This window comes from Ipomoea nil, unplaced genomic scaffold, assembly GCF_001879475.1.
Source record: "Ipomoea nil cultivar Tokyo-kokei standard unplaced genomic scaffold, Asagao_1.1 scaffold3100, whole genome shotgun sequence".
Classification (NCBI taxonomy): Eukaryota; Viridiplantae; Streptophyta; class Magnoliopsida; order Solanales; family Convolvulaceae; genus Ipomoea; species Ipomoea nil.
Window position 1 is genome coordinate 229,035 of NW_017619528.1, and position 23,664 is coordinate 252,698.

Below are 23,664 nucleotides of genomic sequence, written 5' to 3' on the forward strand. Positions count from 1 at the left end.
ATCTTTATGACTTTGATTTGATTCTCTTTATCTGCAAACCGCGTTTCTGGAGGGGAACGCACATGGTGCATTACTGGACGTGCATGGATTAGAGTTGCTGAGATCGGGTCGACCCGCGTAATGGTGGGTTGACCCGTTTCTTGGTGATATGCCTTAAGTATTTTTCGGATGCATAAATTTAGCAAGATGGACTCCGTGGCTAGATGGGATGAGAGGTTGATAGTGAGCTGCTTGGCGTGGGTTTGTTTCTCTCTTATGGCGGAGGATTTTTATTAATTCTCCCACCCGTTTGTAGACGTTCTGCTTCTGGATTTCATATATTATCTTTGGAGCTTTGGTTCTAGAGGTTGAGTGTGGTGTAGCGGCAGAGTAGGCGTGCTTTGGGGCTTCAAGCCAAGGTTCGAGTCGACCTGCAGTGCTGGTTATGTTTTTTTGGTGCTTTTCTTTAGAGTTTATCGTGCATGAAGTACATGTTTGACACAACATGGTGCAACGGATGTGCTTAGCTTATTTTAATTAATGTTGCTTAGTATAATTCGGGTTAGCCACTGTTGTGCTTAAGTTTTTTCGTGACTAGATATATTTTTTTTATGATTTTATGTAATAATCAGGGGTATGCCCCGGTGTCACATGTATTTGAATTTTAATTTATATTTACATCTCTGATTTGATGATTGCAACACAAGTATTAAACCCAAATAATAATATATTAAAGAAACTGAGAACTCAGGCACATAGGTTCATAAACATTTTTACCCAAGAATCTCTAAAGAATTTAGCCAAGCATGACTAAATTATACATAGCAAATATAAATAAAGAATTACAAATCATCAAAAGAGTACAAGAATTAACCAGATGATTTTCCCAAATCTCCTTAGTCTTCTTCTTGCTTTCCAAGACAACTTGTGGCTCTTGATTTCTCTCATTCTCGTCTCCAATAATCTCTGAATTCTAAACTATGAATTATAAATTGTCTATTCTAATTACTTACTCTAAACTAAAACTAATTTTTAATAGGTTGAGGAATATGGGATTTTATAGTAGGTACAAAGCTGGGACGGAATTAGAATTTTTCTAATTTAATTTGGAAGTTGCCGTCTTTAGCCTTTGGATAATCTCACCTTTAGATTAAGAAATCATTGAAGCCCACTTTAATAAGCTTGGAATCCGCACCATCCAATTTTGGAAAGGAATTGTTGATGTCATATAATTCAGTGTTGCTTGCTTTGGATTTTAGTGCCACCGTTTTATTGCTTTGGTAATTCAGCGCATCAATTGAAATCTTCCGTCGTGTGTTCACTCGACGCGTTGAGACCTCCTGATCGACCGTTTTGTCTTCTGGAAATTTTGGATGCGTCGAGCCTTTGGCTCAACGCATCGAACATGTTGAGTATGCGTCATTTGGTCCATTTTTTACTCCAATTTTGTCCTTGGACTTCCCTTGCTCATAACTTTGACCTACAATGGTCCAAAAACACTAACAAACACCATAAAACATTTAAAACGAGTGTGAACCATAATTAAATGATAATAGCAAGGAAAATATGTATTAAATAAGCAAAATTGAAGAACTTAATTACCGAGATGATTTAAAATAACTATAAAAACAAGCACAGTTGTGATAACATCACTCCTCACACTTAAGCATTTGCTTGTCCTCAAGCAAAACCAAGGAATAAAATCACAAGTCAAAACATACAAATTACTCATGCTCTCTCTTGCACAACTTTTCAAACCACCAACCAACTTGCTACAAAACAACAAGTTTCAAGAATCAAATTAGTTTGACATATAAGAGACCCATTTTCAAGCCAATAACCAAGCACCAAGAATTTAAAATATGTGAGGATCAAGTGTGCACAAGTACTCAATTGAGATTATGCAAGACATGGTTCATGAATGAGATTTCATAGGCATGCCCTTCTTACTCCCCTAGATCAAATCTAAGAATGCATGCTAAAATCAAATTGGACTTTATTAAGCTTGTAATGGGGCTACGGGTGATGGCTAACAAAGAAGTGGTATGGAAAAATTAATCAAAAAGAGAGAATGTCGCAAATTTATCTAAACTTTTCAAAATTTGGAAGAGATGAAATAATCATAATTTCAATGAGCAAATTTCTTTTAAGAACTTAGCAACTATTTGGTAAAATGGGGATCCAAACCCAAAAACTTTCAATCTTTTTTTTTTTCATTCTTTTCTTTGGATTTCTTTTGAATACTGCAAGACAGTTTTAATCCAATCTTTCAATTCCTTCACACTTGAAACATTTGTAATATCAGCTGCTTTTTGGCACAATTCCATAAAACTCTTCTTACAGAAATAATAAGGATAAAAGTTTCATTCTCTTAAAGGTGGAAAGGAAATATTTGGCCAAGGGCTAAGGGTTATAATAATGGGGTAAATCAAAGAAAAACAATCACAAAGAGGAGATAAGTGCTTAGCACTTATTTAAACAAACAAAAGGCACAATGGGGACACAAAGGATGAAAATATATATAGGGACAAGTTTAAAGGCTATGGCTAAACAAAAATGGCCTAAATCACTTCAAAACATGCAAAACTTAGACATCACTTAGGGAGTAATGAGGCAAGTTCTAGCAAAACACCCATGACCGGAATCTCACATAAGCCTTCACTAGCAATGCATAACACACAAGACCAAGAATTAATCCAATTTATTAAGTGGTTAACAAAGCTATTGGAAAAGGAATAGATCGATTATGTGTTACACCTCAAATCACCAATCACAAATTGAGATGCAGCAAGCACCACTAAAACAAACCACAAACCAACAAGAGAGAGTAATTGTAACTGCATGCTGAGACAAGTAACTTATTCACCAAAAATGTCATATGAGTCATTCAAGCAAAAGCAAAAATTTTAAATTTAAAAAAAAAAAAAAATCCCCCCCCCCCCCACACTTTAAAAATTTGCATCGTCCCTTATGCAAAATAAAAGAAAAGGAGAACAAGAGAAAAGAGAAAACTAAGAAGCAATAAAATAATCACGAACTAGAAAGCAATAAAACTAAATAAGACGAAACTAGAAAGCAATAAATAAATATGGAAAGTAATAAAAGATAACATGGGGTGCCTCCCATGAAGCGCTAAATTTAACGTCGTTAGCTCGACGTTACTTCTCTAGCCATCAAGTGATTGGAGAAGAAAACTCCCCTTCTTTCCATCAACTTTCTCTTCCAAGTATTTCTTCAAGTGATGTCCATTTATAAACTCTCTTAAGCTCGAACCCCCACGTCATCATGTAAGGAACCACATTCGCCCGAATCAAGAATTATGCCTCCATTCTCTTTTCCTTCTTTTTTCAACACTCTCTTGTTCAACAAGTAATGAGAGTCTCGGATCGTTCACTTGAACCAGCAAGTATTGGGAATCATTAGATATATAGATAGGCAAATGTGTGCCATCATCCTTAAGAACTCCAATGCCTCCCAAATTCAAAATTTCTCTAAAGTTCTCTCCAAGGGAAGTGTTCTCCATTGGTGAGACATCCTCATTCAAATCATGTGCTCCATTAAAAACTTCCTCATCTAATTGGAAACTCCCCATGTGTTCCTTGCCATCATTACCTTGCAACTCTACATTTTCCTCCCAGCTTGGTGTCTCCATCTCAATGCATTTATCAAATATTTCTTCATCCCCCTCTCTAAGACCCTCATCATCCTTTTTATTTCTCTCAACCTCATGACCTTCATTTGGCAAGAGCAACTCTTCTAGAACCTCTCCATTAGATGAATCTTGAAGTGGCTCTCGAATTATCAAATCTTGCTGTCGAGCCATCATGTGATCAAGTTGAGCATTCATGTGATCACTTTGAGCTTGTAGCTCCAGAAGTATTTGCATTAACTTGTTAGTCTGCATGGGCTTCATATAAATTGTTGGGTTATTAAATGAATCTTGAAATGGCTCTTGAATTGTCAAATCTTGACATTGAGTCATCTCGTGATCATTTCGAGCTTGTTGTTTCAAAAATTGAGAGTACAATTGCTTTAACGTTATGGACTTAATATCCATTGTTGGGGCAGACGGTTGGTATTCTTGTTGAAACTCTTGGTAAGGCAACTCTTAAGCTCGCCCTTGATATTGGTAGTTGGGATCTAAGATGAAGCAATTTTTTGCCTCATGAGGTCCACCACATATCATGCACCATAAATGTTGTGGAGTAGGTGGTGTGCATCTTTGATAAGTGGCTTGACTCATGTTGGCACAAAATCCTTGAGTGGGTTGTCGAGGAACATGGTTGGTGGGGTTGAGCATGTCACAATTTTCCTCAAAGTGATTCCCACCACAAAATGAGCACCATTGGGGTTGTAATGTTTGATATGAACTTTCTTGAAAATATCCTTGACCAAAGTTGGCAAAATTTGAGAAAGGAAATTGTTGTTCCATCCCTCCATATTCCTGATTTGTATTACAACTCATCTCATAACCATGGGGAAGGAGGGTAGAACGATGGCATGGTTCCGTGAAATTCATATCCATCCATAAACTAAATCACACTCAAGAACAATGAACTTGTTATGGGTTAGCAAAAATAATAAAATAAAAAAATAAAAAATAAACTAGTCTCCTAGAATAAAGATTTCACTAATGTTAATACTAGAAACGCCACTTCCCCGGCAACGGCGCCAATTTGATGCATAGTATATTTTCAAACAAATAATTCTCGAAGTACGAGTTATTGATCCACAGGGAAGTGGTTGTATCAAACACTAGTTACTAACTTATTCATTAGAGCTAATCCTAACAATTACTTAGATGATTGATTGGCATAAAATAAATAAAATAAAACAGAGGTTCAGGATTTTGAAAACAATAAGAGAGAACATGAGGTTCATGGGATTTAAGTATTTAATCACCTAGTGCCAAATCTTAAGGACCATATTAAAATCTGGGTTTAATAAGTGTGAGGATGCAAGGTGGTATAGAGCTACTCTCGTAGTCACTAACACTAGTGAATTTCCAATCCCGTGGCTTAAACACCCAATAAAACAAGATCAAGCATCATAAATTCCTAACTACTACCATCTCTCAATGCGCAATAATCAAGAATTAAACCCCCCTAATAAATTCCCCTTTTCCCAAGGTCCAACCATTAGGTGCAATAGTGTGTGCCTTAATTTATGCCCCAACTCCCATTGGTGACACAAACATGGCTATGAAACTAGTAACTATGGCCATTAATTACAAACATCAAACAATATTATTACGATTGCAACACAAGTATTATACCCAAATAATAATATATTAAAGAAACTGAGAGCTCAAGAACATAGGTTCATAAACACTTTTACCCAAGAATCTCTAAAGAATTTAGCCAAGCATGACTAAATTATACATAGAAAATATAAACAAAGAATTACAAATCATCAAAAGAGTACAAGAATTAACCAGACGATTTTTCAAATCTCTCTAGTCTTCTTCTTGCTTTCCAAGACAACTTGTGGCTCTTGATTTCTCTCCTTCTTGTCTCCAATAATCTCTGAATTCTAAACTATGAATTATAAATTGTCTATTCTAATTATTTACTCTAAACTAAAACTAATTTTTAATAGGGTTGAGGAATGTGGGATTTTATAGTAGGTACAAAGTTGGAGCGGAATTGGAATTTTCCTAATTTAATTTGAAAGTTGCCGTCTCTAGCTTTTGGAAAATCTCACCTTTTGATTAAGAAATCATTGAAGCCCACTTTCATAAGCTTGGAATCTGCACCATCCAATTTTGGAAAGGAATTGTTGATGTCATATAATTCAATGTTGCTTGCTTTGGATTTTAGTGCCACCATTTTATTTCTTTGGTAATTCAGCGCAGCAATTGAAATCTTCCGTCCTGTGTTTGCTCGACGCGTTGAGACCTCCTGGTCTCGACTGTTTTGTTTTTTGGAAATTTTGGACGTATCGAGCCTTTGGCTCGACGCGTCGAACGTGCTGAGTATGCGTCATTTGGTCCACTTTTGACTCCAATTTTGTCTTAGGACTTACCTTGCTCATAATTTTGATCTATAATGGTCAAAAAACACTAACAAACACCATAAAACATTCAAAACGAGTGTGAACCATAATTAAATGATAATAGCAAGGAAAACATGTATTAAATAAGCAAAATTAAAGAACTTAATTACCGATATGATTTAAAATAACTATAAAAAAATAAAAAAAAAAAAAAAAAAAAAGCACAGATGTGATAACATCAATCACTTACATCTAGTAAGCCTACTGTGGGAGAAATAGGGACCTGGGTATTTAATCAAGAGTCAATTGGGAGGACCTTGGTTGAAATGATAATCATGGATGAATTGCCCTTTAGATTTGTGGAGGGAATAGGTTTCAGGAGGTTCATAGCTATTGTTTGCCCTATGTTTATAGTTCCATCCAGGTGGGCTATAAGTTGGGACATCCTAGTTGTCTATGATGAGGAGAGACTAAAATTGAGGTCATTTTTTAAGGGAAGCAGTCATAGGGTTAGTATCACTACATATTCTTGGACATCCATCCAAAGAATTAACTACATGGTAGTAACTGCCCATTTCATTGATTCTGAGTGGAAGCTTCATAAGAAATTCCTTGCATTTGTCCTTGTTACCTCTCACAAAGGTGAATATCTAGCCAAAGCCCTAGAAAATTGTTTGCTAGAGTGGGGGCTTAGAGATGTGTTTTTGTGACTGTTGATAATGCCTCATCAAATGACACTGCTATGGGGTTTCTGAAGAAAAAATTGGTGTCTTGGGGATCATCTACTGTGAGGGCAAAGTATCTTCACATGAGATGTATTACCCATATCTTAAACTTGGTAGTTCAAGATGGTCTGAAAGACTGTGAAAGTTCTGTTAAGAAGGTTAGAGAGGTGGTTAGATATGTTAGTAACTCTCCTGCTAGACTTAAGAAGTTCAGGGATTTGGTTGATTGGTTGAGTATTGAACAAAGGTCTTCTTTGTGTTTAGATGTTCCAACCAGATGGAACTCTACCTATTTGATGTTGTAGTCTGCACTAACTTACCAGAAAGTTTTGAATCTTTGGAGTCTGATTGTTCTTTCAAGTCTGATTTGGGTAATTCAATTCCTGATTTTATGGACTGGGAATTTGTTGGCAGTTTGGTTCAGTTACTGAAGTGTTTTTATGACATGACCATTAGAATTTCTGGTTCTTTATATGTCACCTCAAACACATTCTTTACTGAGATTTCTGATCTGTACTGTCTATTGAAAGACATGGTGGAAGCTGGTGGGGCAGTTGGTGATATGGGGGAAAATATGAAGGCAAAATTTGAGAAGTATTGGGGTGATGTTGAAAAAATGAATCTAATGATATATTTTGCAAACATTCTAGACCCTAGAGACAAGTTAGAGTATATGTCTACTCAGTTTAATCATATGTATGGTGGGGAAAAGGGTAAACCATTTTATGACAAAGTAGTTGCTGCTCTTGCTGAGTTATTTGATGATTATTCTACATCTGCCTCTTCTACTATGAGTTATGTCCCTTCTGTGCCTGTCCCTTCTGTGCCTGTCCCTTCTGTTCAGGCTACATCTGCCTCTTCTGTTTCTGTTGGGAAGTCACAACATTTTCTGAAGTCCCAAATTAAAAAATAAAGATTGGAGTCTGTGGTAAGAAACAAACTGAGTTGGATATGTACTTGAGTGAGACAATAGTTGAAGAGGAAGAATCTTTTGATATACTTGGATGGTGGAAGATCAACTCTGCTAGGTTTCCAGTTCTGTCTAAGCTTGCTAGGGATGTCCTAGCCATTCCAATCTCCACTGTTGCATCAGAATCTGCCTTCAGTACTTCTGGGAGAGTATTGGATCCTTTTAGGAGTTCTGTAACTCCAAAAATTGTAGAAGCATTGGTGTGTACACAAGATTGGCTTAGAATGCAAAATACTCCTTTATGTATTGAGGAGAATCTGGAAGAGTTGGAGAGGTTTGAGAAATGTATAACTTTTACTGTTTTATACTTATATTTTAAATTACTTAAATTGTTAATACTTTTAACTTTTGTTTATTTTGCAGAGTTAAGTGGTGATGGTGGAAGTGGGAGGTCTCTTGGTTCTACACTTGCTACAATTCCTGTAATGTTATTATTTACATTACTTGATTTACTTACTTGATTTTATTGCAATCTTTTATAGTATTTGACTATTTGACTCAATTGCAATCTAATCTCACTTGGTATTTTTTGAGCCCGCTGTGTTTGACTCAATTACACTGGACATCTGTAACTCTGTAAGTATGAAGGCCTAGTAACTTTTACTAAGTTACTGCATCAAGTACCTTGGGCATTTGGTTGGTAATGTATGAACTATTTTATTATGTTTGTTCCCTTTAAATTGGCATTTGACAATGATGAAGCTTCCACCTTTAATCTGAAAAGGAAAGGATTAAGTTGATGAGTTGCTCTATACTTAAGTTATATTGAAGCAATATGCCCTTAATCCAAGTGATATGGAAAAAATGCTTACTGAGCCAAAATTTATATAATCCCTTCTCTGTTTCTCATTTTCTAATGCTTGCTCAGTTGCTTACTTGCTTGTGTACTAATTATTTACTCTAACTTGTCACAATTCACATGAAGAAGAGTAAGTCTAATTGTGTGAATTCTAAAAGTCTAGGAGTTGAGTAGTTGACACTTGCAGTTGCTGAGTTGTTGATTTTGCTGATTTTGGATTTTTGGTGCTTCAGTTTAGAGTTTAGACTGTTTAGTAATCACTAATCAGTAGTGTATTTTGTAAATTTGTTACTTCCTTAGTTCCTTTATAGTTGTGTACGTAGTTGTGTAGAGTTTTGGTCTGCAACAGTTGAGTAGGTAACACTATGTCACTATCAACTTAGTTATTTATTTTTGTTAGAGTCTTAGCCACTTAAGACTCTTAGTGTTAGTTAATACTTAATAGACTACTTAGTAATATTAATTACTAAGTTAGTAACTTAGTATTATAGTATTAGTCTATTACACTATCAATTATTTACTTATTTATTCAGTATTTCAGACTTTCAGTTAAATATTAATGTGCTTTAGATTTTCATTTTTGAATTTATTATTTGATTTGTACATTTAAAGAAAACGAAATACTGTCAGATATCCGACCGGTCCGATCCGATCCGAACAACGTTATAACTGAACGGATAAATCAACAAATTTAAACGGATAGGGTAGCCAAAATTGATATCTGAAATCCGATCAGAGGACCCTAACCGCCATCCGATCCGTCCGATTGCACAGCCCTACATTTGATAATGCATGTTTTTATTTGCATGGAAACTTATGCATGTCTTTTCAGATTTATCTTAAGAGCATCCACAATAGAAAATAATTTGAGGAGAATGTCAAATGCTTTTACTTGAATGGGAATAATAACAAGTATGGGGAAGAAATAAAATGGGGAAGAATTAGCCTGCAAAGTTGAGAAGAATGGCACAAAAAAAAAAAAAAAAAAAAAAACAAAAAACAAAAAACAAAAAACAAAAAACAAAAGAAAAAAAAAGGAGCATGGACGCGCACAGTAGCCGCCCAAAGCACGCGCCCGACCATACTTTATATATATATATATATATATATATATATATAATTAAGTTCAATGCGGTTGTGCAGTTATACTGAGCCATTGGTCTTGCTTAAATCAACATCCAGGATTATCAAAATTAATATTAAAAAAAGTGGCAATTTGATAAATTTTCCATCTAGGTCAAATTTAAGGTGCATGATTTTTTTCCTTCTTAAGGTGCGTGATTTTTGTGCCTAAAGTGCATGAATTTTGTGCTTAAGGTGCATGGGGTTTGTGCTTAAGATGCATGGGTTGTGTGCTTAGTGTGAGTATTTGTTTAAACTTAAGGTGCATGGTTTTCCTTATTTAAGGTGTGTAGTTTTTGTGCTTAAGGTACGTGAGTTTTGTGCTTAAGATACGTGGATTTTGTGCTTAATATGACTAGTTGTTGAAACTTAAGGTGCGTGGTTTTCCTTCTTAAGGTGCGTGATTTGTACGATTAAGGTGCGTCAGTTGTGTGAAACTTAAGGTGAGCCATTTTAAAACCTTAGGTGCGTGATTTGTGTTCTTAAGGTGCTTTGTTGTGTGCTTAATGTGTGTGGTTTGTGTACTTAAGATGTGTGGTTTGTGTTCTTAAGATGCTTTGTTTGTATAGTTAAGGTGCGTGGTTTGTACGTGTACTTGAGGTGTGCCATTTTAATGTTTAAGGTGTGTCAAGCGCACAGCCGCACAGGAAACCTTTCCTGCACGGCTGCACCTGTACCTTTCCTATATTTATATAGTAATGATTACATGAAAATTACCCTCCCTATGAGTACATCAAAATCAATATGCTGCATTAAAAAACAGATCTATATATAAGATTAGTTGGGGGAATTCAAAATTCGTGTGTGCATATAAAACATGTGTTGTGTGCATTCTGATCAATTGTTATACCGTGCACCAGGGCGCAAGCGCACAATGCATTGTGCGCCCTGACCAAAACGACGTCGTTTTTATTGTTCAGATTTTATGTGTATTATGTTAAGAGTTTATGTGTATTTAGTTATGAGTTTATGTATATTATGTATTCTGTTATGAGTTTATGTATATTTTGTTAAGAGTTTGTATGTATTATGTATTATGTATTATGTTAGGTTATGTGTATTCTGTTATGAGTATATGTGTATTATGTATTATGTTAGATTATGTGTATTCTGTTATGAGTTTATGTGTATTATGTTAAGAGTGTATGTGTATTATGTTATGAATTTGTGTATTATGTATTATATTAGATTATGTGTATTCTGTTATGAGTTTGTGTATTATGTATTATATTAGATTATGTGTATTCTGTTATGAGATTATGTGTATTATGTTATGAGTTTGTGTATTCTGTTATGAGTTTGTGTATTATGTTATGAGTTTGTGTATTATGTATCATGTTAGATTATGTGTATTCTGTTATGAGTTTATGTGTATTGTATATTATGTATTATGTTAGATTATGTATATTCTGTAATGAGTTTATATGTATTATGTTAGATTATGAGTTTATGTATATTCTGTTATGAATTTATGTATATTTTGTTATGAGTTTATGTACTTTCGAAACAAAGATTTTTTTTTTTTCTTTTTGAATTTAACAGTAGATACGAGAAACAAAATTTCTAAAAAAAAAAAAAAAAAAGATCAAAACGACGTCATTTTGACCAAGGTGCACAATGCATTGTGCGCTCTAGTGCACAGTATAATTTGCCATTCGCAATTGGCAGATTGAAGCAATTAAGAATATAAGTATGCAATAACTAAATTAAAAAATCTAAGTAGGACTAACTTTAGGGAATGCCAACTTGAGAATCGGCAGAAAGAAAACGCAAAATAACATTAAAAAAATAATAATAAAAAAAATGACATTCTTCGTCAAGAATATAGATATAACTTGACAGTTCATTTGTTATGTTCATACAAGGAAATAAATGAGAAAAAGAAAGAGTACAGTCCACTTTGTAGTTTGTTCATCTCTCATGGGCTTGGTGTATGAGAAATTAACTCACAAATAAGATTTACATTGTTGTGCAACAAAACTAAAAGATGGATAGCAGCTGTACACAGATTGATTGGGGTGCCGAGAGATTCGGGAACAAAAACATAACATCATGTCTCAGGACTCAGGAGTGAAGTCTAGGCAAGGTAATTGTATATCTGAGGATTATTCTTGTCGCGCTCCAGGTATTCCCTGTCTATCAGGCTTTCGATCCTTTTCTTCAAGTCCGCGGGTTTTATTGGAAATTTAAGCTGTCACCAAAATGAAACACATTCAATTCCAAGCAGAACCCACCGCATTGAAGCAAACCATCAACCCTCCCTCTACACTAATTCCCATATCTCTAAAGAACCAAAAAATCTCACAAAAAGCAAAGTATAGATAATAGCTGATAATACCCCATCATCTTTGTTCATGCCTTCCCAAGGTATGTAGTATATGACCAATTTATTCCCATTGTCACCACACCCCCCCCCCCCCTTTTTTTTGGAACACTCATAATTCTTTATAAGATAGTATCTGTTCTATACTTTCTCAATCTTTTTCAGCCCAAAGAATCAATGCCCCCAACACGGGGCTCGATCCTCTGACCACTCATTTGGAATGGTAACAACAGTGTCATCACACTACATAATAGTTGGCCAATTTTTTATTCTTTCAGTTTACTGAAACTAGCAGCTCCATAATTTACTCCCCAGACAACACATTATTTAGCAGAATTCAAGTGTATTAAGATTTTATTTTATTTTTTGTACGTGTTTGTGTGGATCATGTAAATATACCTTTTCAGTTAGTAACCTGAATTATCAATCCGTCAGTAAAGGGCTAACCACTATACTAACAAAAAGGGCATCAAAAAAATTCTATTACCTGTTGAAAGAGCTCTGCTATCAAGAGGGTGTGACTAAGCACTTTTCTGGTCTTCATTATCCTAACAATGGCAGCATCAACCTACAGAGAAAATTGAATTAAAATAATAAACTTTGCGAGTCTCAGGATTTGCGGTCAACAATTAATTCCATGATTATAACCTTATTAATTTTTATTGGGGAAGTTCTGCATAATTCTAAATTCAAGAGGAAAAGAGTCCACGAAACTGGAGTGTACACTGTTAGATACAAAGATGATTTTTCAGTCTTTAGATATTATACAACATCTGAAATATGATATTTTTTTTCACTTCCTGAAGTGTACAGTAGACCAAATTTTGGGAGTATATTAGTTTTAAAATTATGTGTTACATGAAGAATTTTCAAAAAATAATATATTTTTTAGCTCTTGATAAGCAAAGCAGGAGTGATCTTTTTAGCAACAGAGGTACATTGGATAATATATTAGAAAATTAAAAGTAATAGTAGTTACATATATTGTGAACTATTAGGCTCTTGTATACAAGTTTCATGCCTAAGTCTTTTCCATTTCTTCTTCATGATGCTATCAATCATAAAGAAACCACAAGCTAAAGAAATCTTTACACGTTCTTTGTCCTTCAGGACACGTTCTTCTTCAGTCTATTGTCATCTTTGACATTGTTTGAATAGAAGATTGTGTGCTTCATCTTCTTTTGTAGGTTGCTTTTATAAACTAACTCTAGTTCCAGTTTCATTTTCGTTCAGTGCATCTTCCACCGATGTTTTTGAGGATTTGAAGACAAGTTCAACAAAGATTATTTTCAATGCAGTAGACATCACATAATGCTCAAAATCTGGTCGTTGAAAATGTAGCCAGTAATTGCTACAGGCTGGCTAATATTCTATCACATGCTTCACACATCAAGCTTCCACCTGATCTTACGATTAGTTATTTCTTAACAATGTATTTATTCAAAGTTATGAGAGGTTTAACATGCCAAGGAGCTTCTAAAGTTGAGTTTAAGTTAGTTTATATTTTTTCTTCCTTTTCCTTTGTTAAACCACTTGAAATAATATTAACAGTAAACAAGAGTTGTACAAGCAAACCTGGTATTGACGGTCCTGGAATACCCTCTCAGTGGTACTTGTGTTCTCCTCAACTGTTTCTTTCATCTGGATGGCATTTACCTGTATATATCAATTAGGTCAGCACTTAACGTTCATCACATGAACACTAGATTGTTACTAATTTACTATATATACAATAGTGGGGTGATAACACGAGAAAAGGGCCTCCATTTTTCATTAGCTGTACCTTTATACGATAAAGTGGAGCTGTAAATTGATCATTGAACACAAAGGTATCATCATCCTCCACATCTCTTCCTTTTGGTAGCTGTAAGATCATTATAGTTTATCTTTAGACTTTAGTAGAGGAAGTATCAAATGAAAATAGAAAAATAAAATTGTTGTTAAGAATAAAAAAGCAGAATTCCAGATTGGGCAATAACTACATACCTTTTGTAGAACCCGCACCTTCCCACATGCAAGAGATTGCAAAGTCCTCCTTAGCTCTTTATCTTCAATGCTAGTGGCCTCTTTTATATCTTGAAAGCTAAGAGTTTCCGCATCATTGAAAAGCATCAAAACAACAGTCTGGGACAAAGAAGAGAGAATACCCATCAAAAAGTAAACAAAAGGGTAAAAGAACTCTACAGAATGCAAGAGAATTCAAGTGAGACGAACCTGAAATAGGGAAACAGCCAGCTCCTTTTTACCTTTGAGAAATTCTGCTTTCAGGACACAATGGCCCAATGAATTTTGCCACATTAAGCGCCTCCCACTGTATTTGCTGAGGTAAAACTCCTTGAAAATATCCTACACCACATGCCAAAATATTAAAGGTGGTTATTAACTTAAATATGCATGCTTTGCACAGGGAACCAAAATGAGCTTGTGCCCAACCTGATACACATTGAGTTCATGAGGAAGCCGAACATCCATGGGTGGATATGTTGGCCAGTACCTGCAGCACAGCTACCATATGTTATTCATTCTAGAAAAGATGTTAAGATATTAAGATAAAGAGGAGGTAGTTCCTTCAAACAAAAAAGGAAGAAGAGAAAAAATTGACTCTTTGCCAAGATAGATTCCATAAAAGCATTAACTTACCCAGTAGTTAACACATGGACACTCATCTCAATTCCCATTGGGAGTTTAGTCCTTGCTTGGGATGATTGCTTAAATGATTCATTTATCTCTTTTGATAGTTCAATATCCTGGCCAATAATTTCATAGTATCAAGTAATATAAAGCTAAAATTTTCAGAAAAATTATGCGGCATTAAAAGATACAGACAGTAGAAGTTATTTGAATACAAAGGCATCACTGGGCAGCAAATCAATCTACTAATAACTAATAAGTTCATTGCTAGATGGAAATTGTCAGTATGTTTGCTCAATTGAGGAAATAAATACACTACAAACTGAATTTCATAAACCAGACCAAGGAGTTCTGGTAATTAAAATAGAAGAGATTTTAATATTTGAGAATTAAATATCAACTAGCATAAAAATGTGCTAAACTCCCATCCTTCAACAGCATCTAACATGCCTAAACTTACCTTGAACATCCCTTCAAGTTTATTGGTAAATTGGCTACCACACTCTGTCTTCAACTGTAAAAACGATAGGGAAAATGTTAGTGCAGAAGCAAATAAAAGGCAAATAAGGAAACTCACCAGTTTAAAACCATACCTTTGAAATCATGGACTTCTCTGCATCAATAGAAGCACTCTTTCCCAACAAAAGCCTTTTCGCAAGATCTTTCTTATAGAATGCTTCAAACACATCCTTACCCTATAATAGAAATAATATCTATCAGTACAAATTAGATGACAATACAATACAGAAGTTGTTAAAATACTGCAGGCATGATTAGGGTAACATTACTTTTAATGTACTAGTTTTCAGATGAACAAATTCTTATACCTGTATAAATCTGAATAAAACCAAAACTTTATCCAGAGTACCCTCCAATTCCTCCTCTGATGTACCCTTATTCCCAGCACGAAGCTTTTCATCCAAAAACTTAGCAATCAGCTCAGCAGGGCGATTCTATTAGAGGATAAAACAAATCATGAGCCTTAAAAATAGTTGCCAAACATTAAATGGAAATTACGCTTTAATGTAATTTACTTCTCCCAAAAAGTGGTCATGAAGTCTACATGCAAATGAAGGCGATTAGTGTCAAAATGAATTCTACCTGGCGGAGATTTATGAGATGCTCAAATGCATCCTTAATGCTGTTGCTAAATGCTTCGTTTTTACTTAAGCTTTCTTCCCATATCTTATCAAGAGATGCCTTGAACTCTAATAGGTTGGAAACCATATCTTTGTCTTTCTCTTCATCCATAACAATGCCCTGTCCAGTTCTTCGGATGTATGAGCTAAGGGCTTGCCTTAAGGATTCAAGCGCATTCACCCTTGAGAAAAGCATATACATCCTTTGAATATCCTCAATACGACTCCCATCTATTAGCATTGTGAAACCCTGAACAGATAGTAACAGCTATGATTAATAAACATGCATATTGCACTTCATAGGGATGGTCAGATTTGAAATTTAATTCATGAAATAGACACCTTATCAAGAATTGCAGAGATATGACGTTCTAGTAATTGCTTTTCAGTAGTTGCTATCAGTGGTTTTCTTGTACTTGCATCAAGATAGTGCAAACATCTTTCCTGTTCTTCATGCAACCTTACCTGAAAGAGAAAAGATCACCAAAGTAATTAAATACTAAAATGCTATTAAACCATTCATATATGGATGGCACTTTGACACAGAGAATGTCTAAAACCATCACAACCAAGGTGCCAGAGAACAATGGAAAGAAAATTATACCTCTACATGTTTCAGGTAATCTGGTACATCTGCTTGTTGCATGAACTTGACACCTTCAGCAGCATAAAATTCAGATGTACGCTCAAGAAATGGCTTCTCAAAGCTCTCTGAATAAATTCCTAAAGCAGTGAACATCTTCAAAAGATGATTAAGAAGAGTCCTATCAACTGCTTCACCTAATCTGAAAGAACAAGACCAAAATGGAAAAGATTTAGAAGAAAAATACTGAAAAAGTCTACTTACAGAGTTACAGTGACTAACTAATCATTCTTACTCCCTAACTGCTTTGTATTTTCCATTTCATTATTTTAAGGAAACATTTCCAGTCTAAACAGAAGAAATCTCATAGGAAGAATTGTTGTTCAACAATGTTGAACCAAATCATTTGTAAATAAAGAATCTGGAGGAAAAACTTAAAGAAGTGCATACAAGGAAGCCTTGTAAGTTGTAACATCCCAGAATCTTGACAGCCAAACACGCATCTTGCCTTTTTGTCCAGGTCTTACTCACCAAGAGTTACTTGAAACTCATTAAAATTTTAGAAATTCAATAAAAATAAACATGCAAATAACTGAACAAAAACAAATTAGTTTATAACATTGTAGCCAGAGAATGGAAGCTACCTCTCACTCTCAATCATCTGTAGAAGGCCAAACACCGTTTTGTGTTCTACTTCCGAAGCAAGAGAAAGATGTTTGCGAAAAAGCTGTAGGCCCATATCCCAAAGTGAACGAACATTAGGAGTTTGTTTCACATATGTTCTATCAAGATACAAAGCTATACCACGAATCATCAACAGCTGGTCACAAAAGTCCTGCCAACACTTCTCAACAAGTGATAAAAACACCACTAGATCTTCACTTTGGCCAACCAAAGACCGCAGTGCTGCAGCTATGTGTGCTTCACACTCTTTTTCAATCCGCTGATAGAGACTTCCCCCCATCTTGTGTAGACAAAGGTCATTGACAGCCTAATGACAGGAAAGCTCATCAATTGACACTCGTACTATTTTATTAGAAATGATGAAGGATTGAAGATATAGCAATATGTACCTGGTAGAGCTTCTCCAAGTCACAAGGATCAGGCTGCTTCAAGAATATCGCACTAATAGCCGACTTTAGTGTTGCCCATGTGTTGTCTTCAAAATTTGTTGGTAATGTTGGTTTTGCTACAGGGAGAAATGATAAAAATAAAAAGCTAAACATACAAAACACTATACCAAATAACTATCAAACATGGTCCATATACATTCTACAAAATCAAATGCCATCGGAATAAATTAATACAGTGGAAATTCACATAAGACTAAAGCCTAAAGGAATGATAAATATAATTGCTTTCCAGAGGCTCATGTGCTACTTGAAAAGATTAGAAGAAATGATATGATTACTATATTGGTCAGACCCAGTAAGCAAGACACTAAATACCATTGAAGGTTTGAGGAAGGAAGATGTATGCCATCTTACCTCTATCTAAAGATATCTGCACTCTTTGCAGAGGTTGAACCACATGACAAACCTTCAACAGGTGAGCATTTGGCCTCTACACTAAGCCCAAGTTCATATCATTACCAAATTAACTATTGTAAATGCTCTTTACTAAATAGTTTTGCTCAGGAAATATCCAAAATGGCAACACCACAAGTATAATCATTTATATCTTTTATAATTAACATAAGCACAAGGCATGCCATCAATTTTTCACTACCTAATGTCTGAAAATTTTATGTTTATTTTGCAAGCTTTCTTTCTTTGTCTTCACAAGGATAAACATCATACCAATACCTAACAGTCTAACACTCTAAAGAGAGTAAAGGCATTACTCCAAGTATCGCTGAAAAAGAGCTATATAATTCTGAAACTCGATAGTGTAAATTTCAAGATCCAGGTTATGTCTTCAATTATTAAAAACACTTCAAATGTTAGCAGAATGAAAACATGACAGATTAGATGGAAAAGAAAAATTTTTCATTTTTGATCACTTGCCTTTAGTATCATTATCAAAATTAGTCATGGACTTCAAAATTGCCTAATTGCAATCTTGACGTTTAAGATAGCATAAATTTATGTTCTTCTATTAGGCTTTGGGTTAAATTGGACAGAGGTAACAAACCTTTAATTATACTATTCATGTCATTTACTTTAGCTTCATATCATTTTAATTAATAAAATATTCATGTGACTTTTAAGTTGGATGTTTTTATTAATTAGTGTTTGAGTGTTTCACTATAATCAAGGACTAATATTTACTATGTGACCTAACCCTAGTATAGAAAAGTCTTTTAAGACTATTGTGCAGGGGAACTTTATCTTTATTATCAATACAATTAATGTCTAAGGTTTACTCAAAACCCTAAATATCTTAATATCTTATGAGGCTCAAATCTCAATCTAGACATCTTCAGTATCAAATTCGGTAATAATTTTCTGTTATAGACCTGTTAACTAATACAAATCAGGCAGGAAAGGAAAGTAATCAAATAATCATTCTAGTGGAAGCATAGAATAAGGCATTGACTGATTATGTAAATCCTTGCTTATTGTATGGAGTGTATAATTAGGGATTGACTAATTATGTAATTAGTAATTGATGCTCCTACCTTATTTTACATATGGTAACGGATTATAAATAGGGACCATCTCTTAGAAGAGAGAGCATCCAGTAGAATTGGAACAATTAGCTCTAAGTAGCTGTTGGCAAGAATTTATTCTTGTTGGAGGGATATTCTTCGAATTCCCTTGTTTTTCTTTCCTTTGGTTTTACTTAATATTATCATAATCTCCTAGATTTCTTGGTTCAAATTCATCCTGTCTCTTTACTCTTATCATTAACACATTGGTTTTAGAATAAAGGGTGTACATGTGAAACCAAAAATTAGAAAACCATCCCTGAGACCCTGACTGAACTGAACCAACCTGTTTTCAGTTTCAGAAAGCTGAAAACTGGCCAGTGTTGCTGCAGCAAAACCTCAAACAATTTCAATGAGTATACTGTCCTCACAACTATTTAAAAAATTAAATAAAAATGAACAAATAAATAAAAAGAAGTAAAACTACGAAATGAAAATACAGAGGAAATTTTTGTTTACAATGCTTTAAGGTCTAGATGTTCCTTGAAATAGTAATCCTCAATACTGACATCCATGGTGATGAGAAACAAAAGGGCTGATGATTTAAAGGGGGGAAAAATACAAACAAACAAACAAAGAAGCCTTTTGTCTTCTATTCAAGAGATAGAATGTTTGCTGGCAAAGAAAAGCCTTTGGTCGCTTCAAATTTTTGGGCAAAGGGATGATTTATTAAGAACAAGGTTATTTAAGAGCAAGGATGAGTGGCAGAAGTCTATATCCCATTTTAAAATAAAATCAAGACATAACCCAAAACTGTTGAGTTCTTGTTAAATAGGGTACATCTTGGGAACCTGAATTTTGAAGGGAATTTTTTAAGTAGGAAAGCCAAACAGATCCAAACCAGCTACCTCTGTTTGCTTTCAGTTTTAAAGTAATGAGACCAAATGGTTTGGTTCAGTTTCTGGTTTCCCCAAAAACTAATCTGAATTTCAAATCTCAATCTAGCCATCTTTAGCATCAAATTTTCTTAATTTTTTGTTTTACGCCTGTTACAACATCAAATAGGCTAGGTGGAAGGATATTTCCGTAATTTTATTACTGCTCTGTTTTATTCTTCTGTATATATGATCTCTTATTTGTACACTACAAATTTTGCATGCTTCTACACAAAACTGACTTACCTTTATTCATGCCCTTATCAAACCAATAAACTACTTGATACTTGGCATTTGAGGACATAGATAAAGCAAAGCCTAATTACCCTTGTGTAAAAGTGTGTAAAAGTTACAGCATGCAAATAGCACTATTCTCCTCATTCTACCTTCATTCTAAACCATAACTTACACATCAAAAATAAGATGAGTCTCAAAATTAGGGAAAATAAGAGATGGGATATAAAGAGGAACAAAAGAGAGTGCTAATGAAATTACAACCCTTCAACCAAACTTACTTCCATCTATTTAATCCAAAACCTAACAGAAACAATAAAATCAGTATTATCACAAAAGTCTAGGTATGTCGCTTTGGCAATTTTAGATTTGGAAATAAAGTTCAAGAATTCCACTATACTTGAGGGACTAAAAGTGAACTTTTCTTATCTGTAAAATATCATATTATTTTAATGTTACAAAAGCCTAGTAGTAGAGTGGTGCCTTACCACTATTAAGAGGAGAAGATAGTTTAGCAGTTTCAACCAAAGATACAGGGTTGCAACCAGAAGAATAACTATGTCCATGGTCCAATCATTTCATCCTCTTTAGAAACAAATGTCACTAACAAGTTAACCTTTATGACCTTTTGACAAGCATTTCCTGTTTTTATCTGTTTTATGAAAAACTTTCCTCTAACACCCTCAAAATAAGAAAAGCAAAATGGTTGGACATGAGCAGAGACTGCCACTTTTGATTTCGTTATATCACCATGATAAAAGGCATGCTCTACTGCCTCTACATGGAGCCCATGTGTTGCAAGATTAAATCCTTAGCCTAGGAAAAACATGTGAACCAATCAACTCAGAGTTCAATTTGGTTATTTTTAAGACACTATTAAAAAGTCACACAAGTCCTTTCCTTTTTCTTTTTTGAGATGTCACTTAACTCTTCTTTCACTTTTCACTTCTCATAATATCTTACCTTTTTGTTAATTCATTTTTAGTTGATTCAGCCTTTACTTCAAATTCATGATCTTACCAGCTTCATGATGTTCTTCTTACTGGCAGTTGTGTCAATTGTTTAGCAGGCATACCAGGCAACCAGTCAGACGCAAGTTTTGTGGCTTTTTCCAGTATGGGAATATGTTAAAAAAATATGTTAAAGAGTAGCTTTTAAGTCATAAAATTTGCAGCAAGTTTCTGTTTAATTTACTCAATACTCAGTTTTGGTCATAAAAATCTAGGCTCAGCTTATTGTTTTGAGCTTATTTTTATTTTAGAATCCTTTCATTCCAATTCTTTTGTTTTGATTTTTTCTTTTTTTTTTCGGACAAAGATAACTATAAATAGACTCCTCTCAGTCCTACTGTTTGAAGTTCATTCTTGCCAAAGTTTCAGATTTTATGCATATTTAAGTTTATTTCTCATCTTCCACCTCTGGAACCCTTTAGCTTTAAAAAGGTTCTGAAATGAAACTCTTAGCAATGTTCACTCTATCCTAGAATTCTACATGCTATCTATCAAGCATGTAGAATACAGAAAAGTTCCACCATTCTCTGAGAAATAGAAAATGGTAAGATATCAGCTGAGACTATCAAAATATATCGAACAAGATTAGGATATTAGTCACATTAATTTCATAGCAATATGTCACATAGTTCAAAATGATAAACAGCATTACTGTTAATGGCATACTGCCCTCCTTTATAAGAAAAAATTAAGAAGTAATATCCTTTAGCAAGCTTACTTGCCAAAAAAAGAAAACTCAAATTGAATAGCAGCTCTTCACACATCCCTCATGCTATGATTTATTTATGAATTAACTTTGGCTTTTACCCCCAAATGCAATAAGAAAATCCCAATTGAGATAAATTTCAACAATTATCTATACCAACGCATCAGCAGCATACCATTAAATGTTTGGATCACCAAAGAACATGTAAAACAACATCAATCCTAACAGCTGAAGTTTAATTGTTAATTGAAGGGATGTGAAATTAAGTCTGAACAAATGTCTGGTGATCATCTAATTTACTTAGACACCTCATTTTCATTTTGGTTACTTACATGAGCTAGAACCAACAAAATCGGGATATACAACTATACAAATGAATAATACTCAGAAATAAAAACCAAATATTTAACCAGATTTTCACAGGACATAATAATGGAACAAAAGCATAACTTATCAGTTCATAAATGCCCAAAAAAATTTAAAATTCTTAGAACCCTAATATCCCCTAACAATTTAGCAAATATAATTCAATTAATCATGTCCGATTAACAAAAACATATATATCATTTTCTAAACAGAACTTAAGCACATGATACACAAGAATCAAGCAATTAAAAGATGTCCCAGGGACGAGGAAAACGGAACCTTTAAGAAGCTTAATGACTAGCTTCTTGGCAGCAGGCTGGGGAGGAGTGGCCTTCTTGCGAGACAAATTGGCAGTGACGCCACCGGAAGTGGCGGCGCTGGTAGGAACATCGGCGGCAAGGTTCGGATCCTCGATGTTGGCGGCGAGAGAAGGGCCGGAGGAGGAGAAGTGGACACCGTTCTTGTTAGTATCAAGAGAGCACGCGACGGCCTGGGTCTTGGCCTTCTTCATCGCCTGGGGGAAATAGAGCGGCGGCGGCGACGGTGGGTGCGCTCCGCTGGTGCCGGCGGTGGAAGTAGTGGTGGGAGAGCAAGAAGATGAGCGCTTGTTGAGAATGGGGGGGTTGGTGTTGTTGGGATGAGACATAGAAGAGAGAGTATAAATCTTAAGAGCGCATTGTCTTGCGATAGACAGAAGAAAGAAAAGAAAACGCTTTAACTTAGACAAAGAGAAAGAGGAAGAAACCAAAATATTTTATAAATTTTCAAAAACAATTTTACTATTCTCTAGTCTTTATCTAAAAGCTAGTTCTAGATGTGATTATGAATTTTATAAATTCATTTGTTGAGTCAAATTTCTTGTGGACTAACATTTTATCTATCCGATCGAATTTCTTGTGAGACGGATCGGGTCAATATTCAAATGTAATATTTATACAGAAAAATATAATACTAATTCTGAATAAAGTATTTATTACTTATAAGGAAAAGTATAATATTTTTTAAAAAAATTTAATATTTTTAAATAAAAAAATACAAGTTTTACAGTTTTCTTTAAAAGTAATAATTTTTCCCTTATAAAATTTTATTTTTAATTAGTATTATATTTATAATATAATTATTACATTTTTTAGTATAAATATTATATTTTCATACTGACAAGACCCGTCTCATAGTGTCACGGATAAGAATCTGTGAGACGGTATCACACAAATTTTTGTCATTATATTTATATATTTATTTATTGCTTTATCAGTGAGACGAGTAGGGTCAATATGAAAATTTAATATTTCTGGAGAATGTAATACTAATTAGGAATAAAATATTTGTTTTTTTTAAAAAAAAATATTTGTTACTTATAAGAGTAAGTGTAATACTTTAAAAAAAAATGTAATACTTTTGTTGCAACGGATCTCTGAAACAATCTTACAAGAGAGTCATTCTTATTAACTAAATTTATTCTTTCTACACTTTTTAAATATTTTTTATAATTTTTAAATTTTATTTTTTGTATTTAATAGTATTTTTTTAATATAGTTTTGAAATGTATAATTGTTAT

The 23,664-nt window shown here is 34.3% G+C and overlaps 1 protein-coding gene across 1 annotated transcript; it reads right to left on the reverse strand.

Annotated features, from left to right (window-relative positions):
* Window positions 1–11,384: 11,384 nt before the first annotated feature.
* On the reverse strand, window positions 11,385–22,828 carry LOC109166525 (cullin-4-like). The gene is made up of 17 exons (XM_019315465.1): window positions 22,386–22,828; window positions 17,339–17,454; window positions 16,910–17,256; window positions 16,287–16,467; window positions 16,025–16,147; window positions 15,645–15,932; window positions 15,371–15,496; window positions 15,137–15,238; window positions 15,004–15,057; window positions 14,553–14,659; window positions 14,346–14,406; window positions 14,127–14,258; window positions 13,899–14,036; window positions 13,696–13,776; window positions 13,488–13,568; window positions 12,400–12,480; window positions 11,385–11,780 (listed from the first exon to the last, which is right to left on the reverse strand). The coding sequence occupies exons 1-17, from the start codon at window positions 22,750–22,752 to the stop codon at window positions 11,667–11,669; spliced, it is 2,499 nt and encodes an 832-aa protein (XP_019171010.1). The 5' UTR covers window positions 22,753–22,828; the 3' UTR covers window positions 11,385–11,666.
* Between the last annotated feature and the right edge of the window lie 836 nt (window positions 22,829–23,664).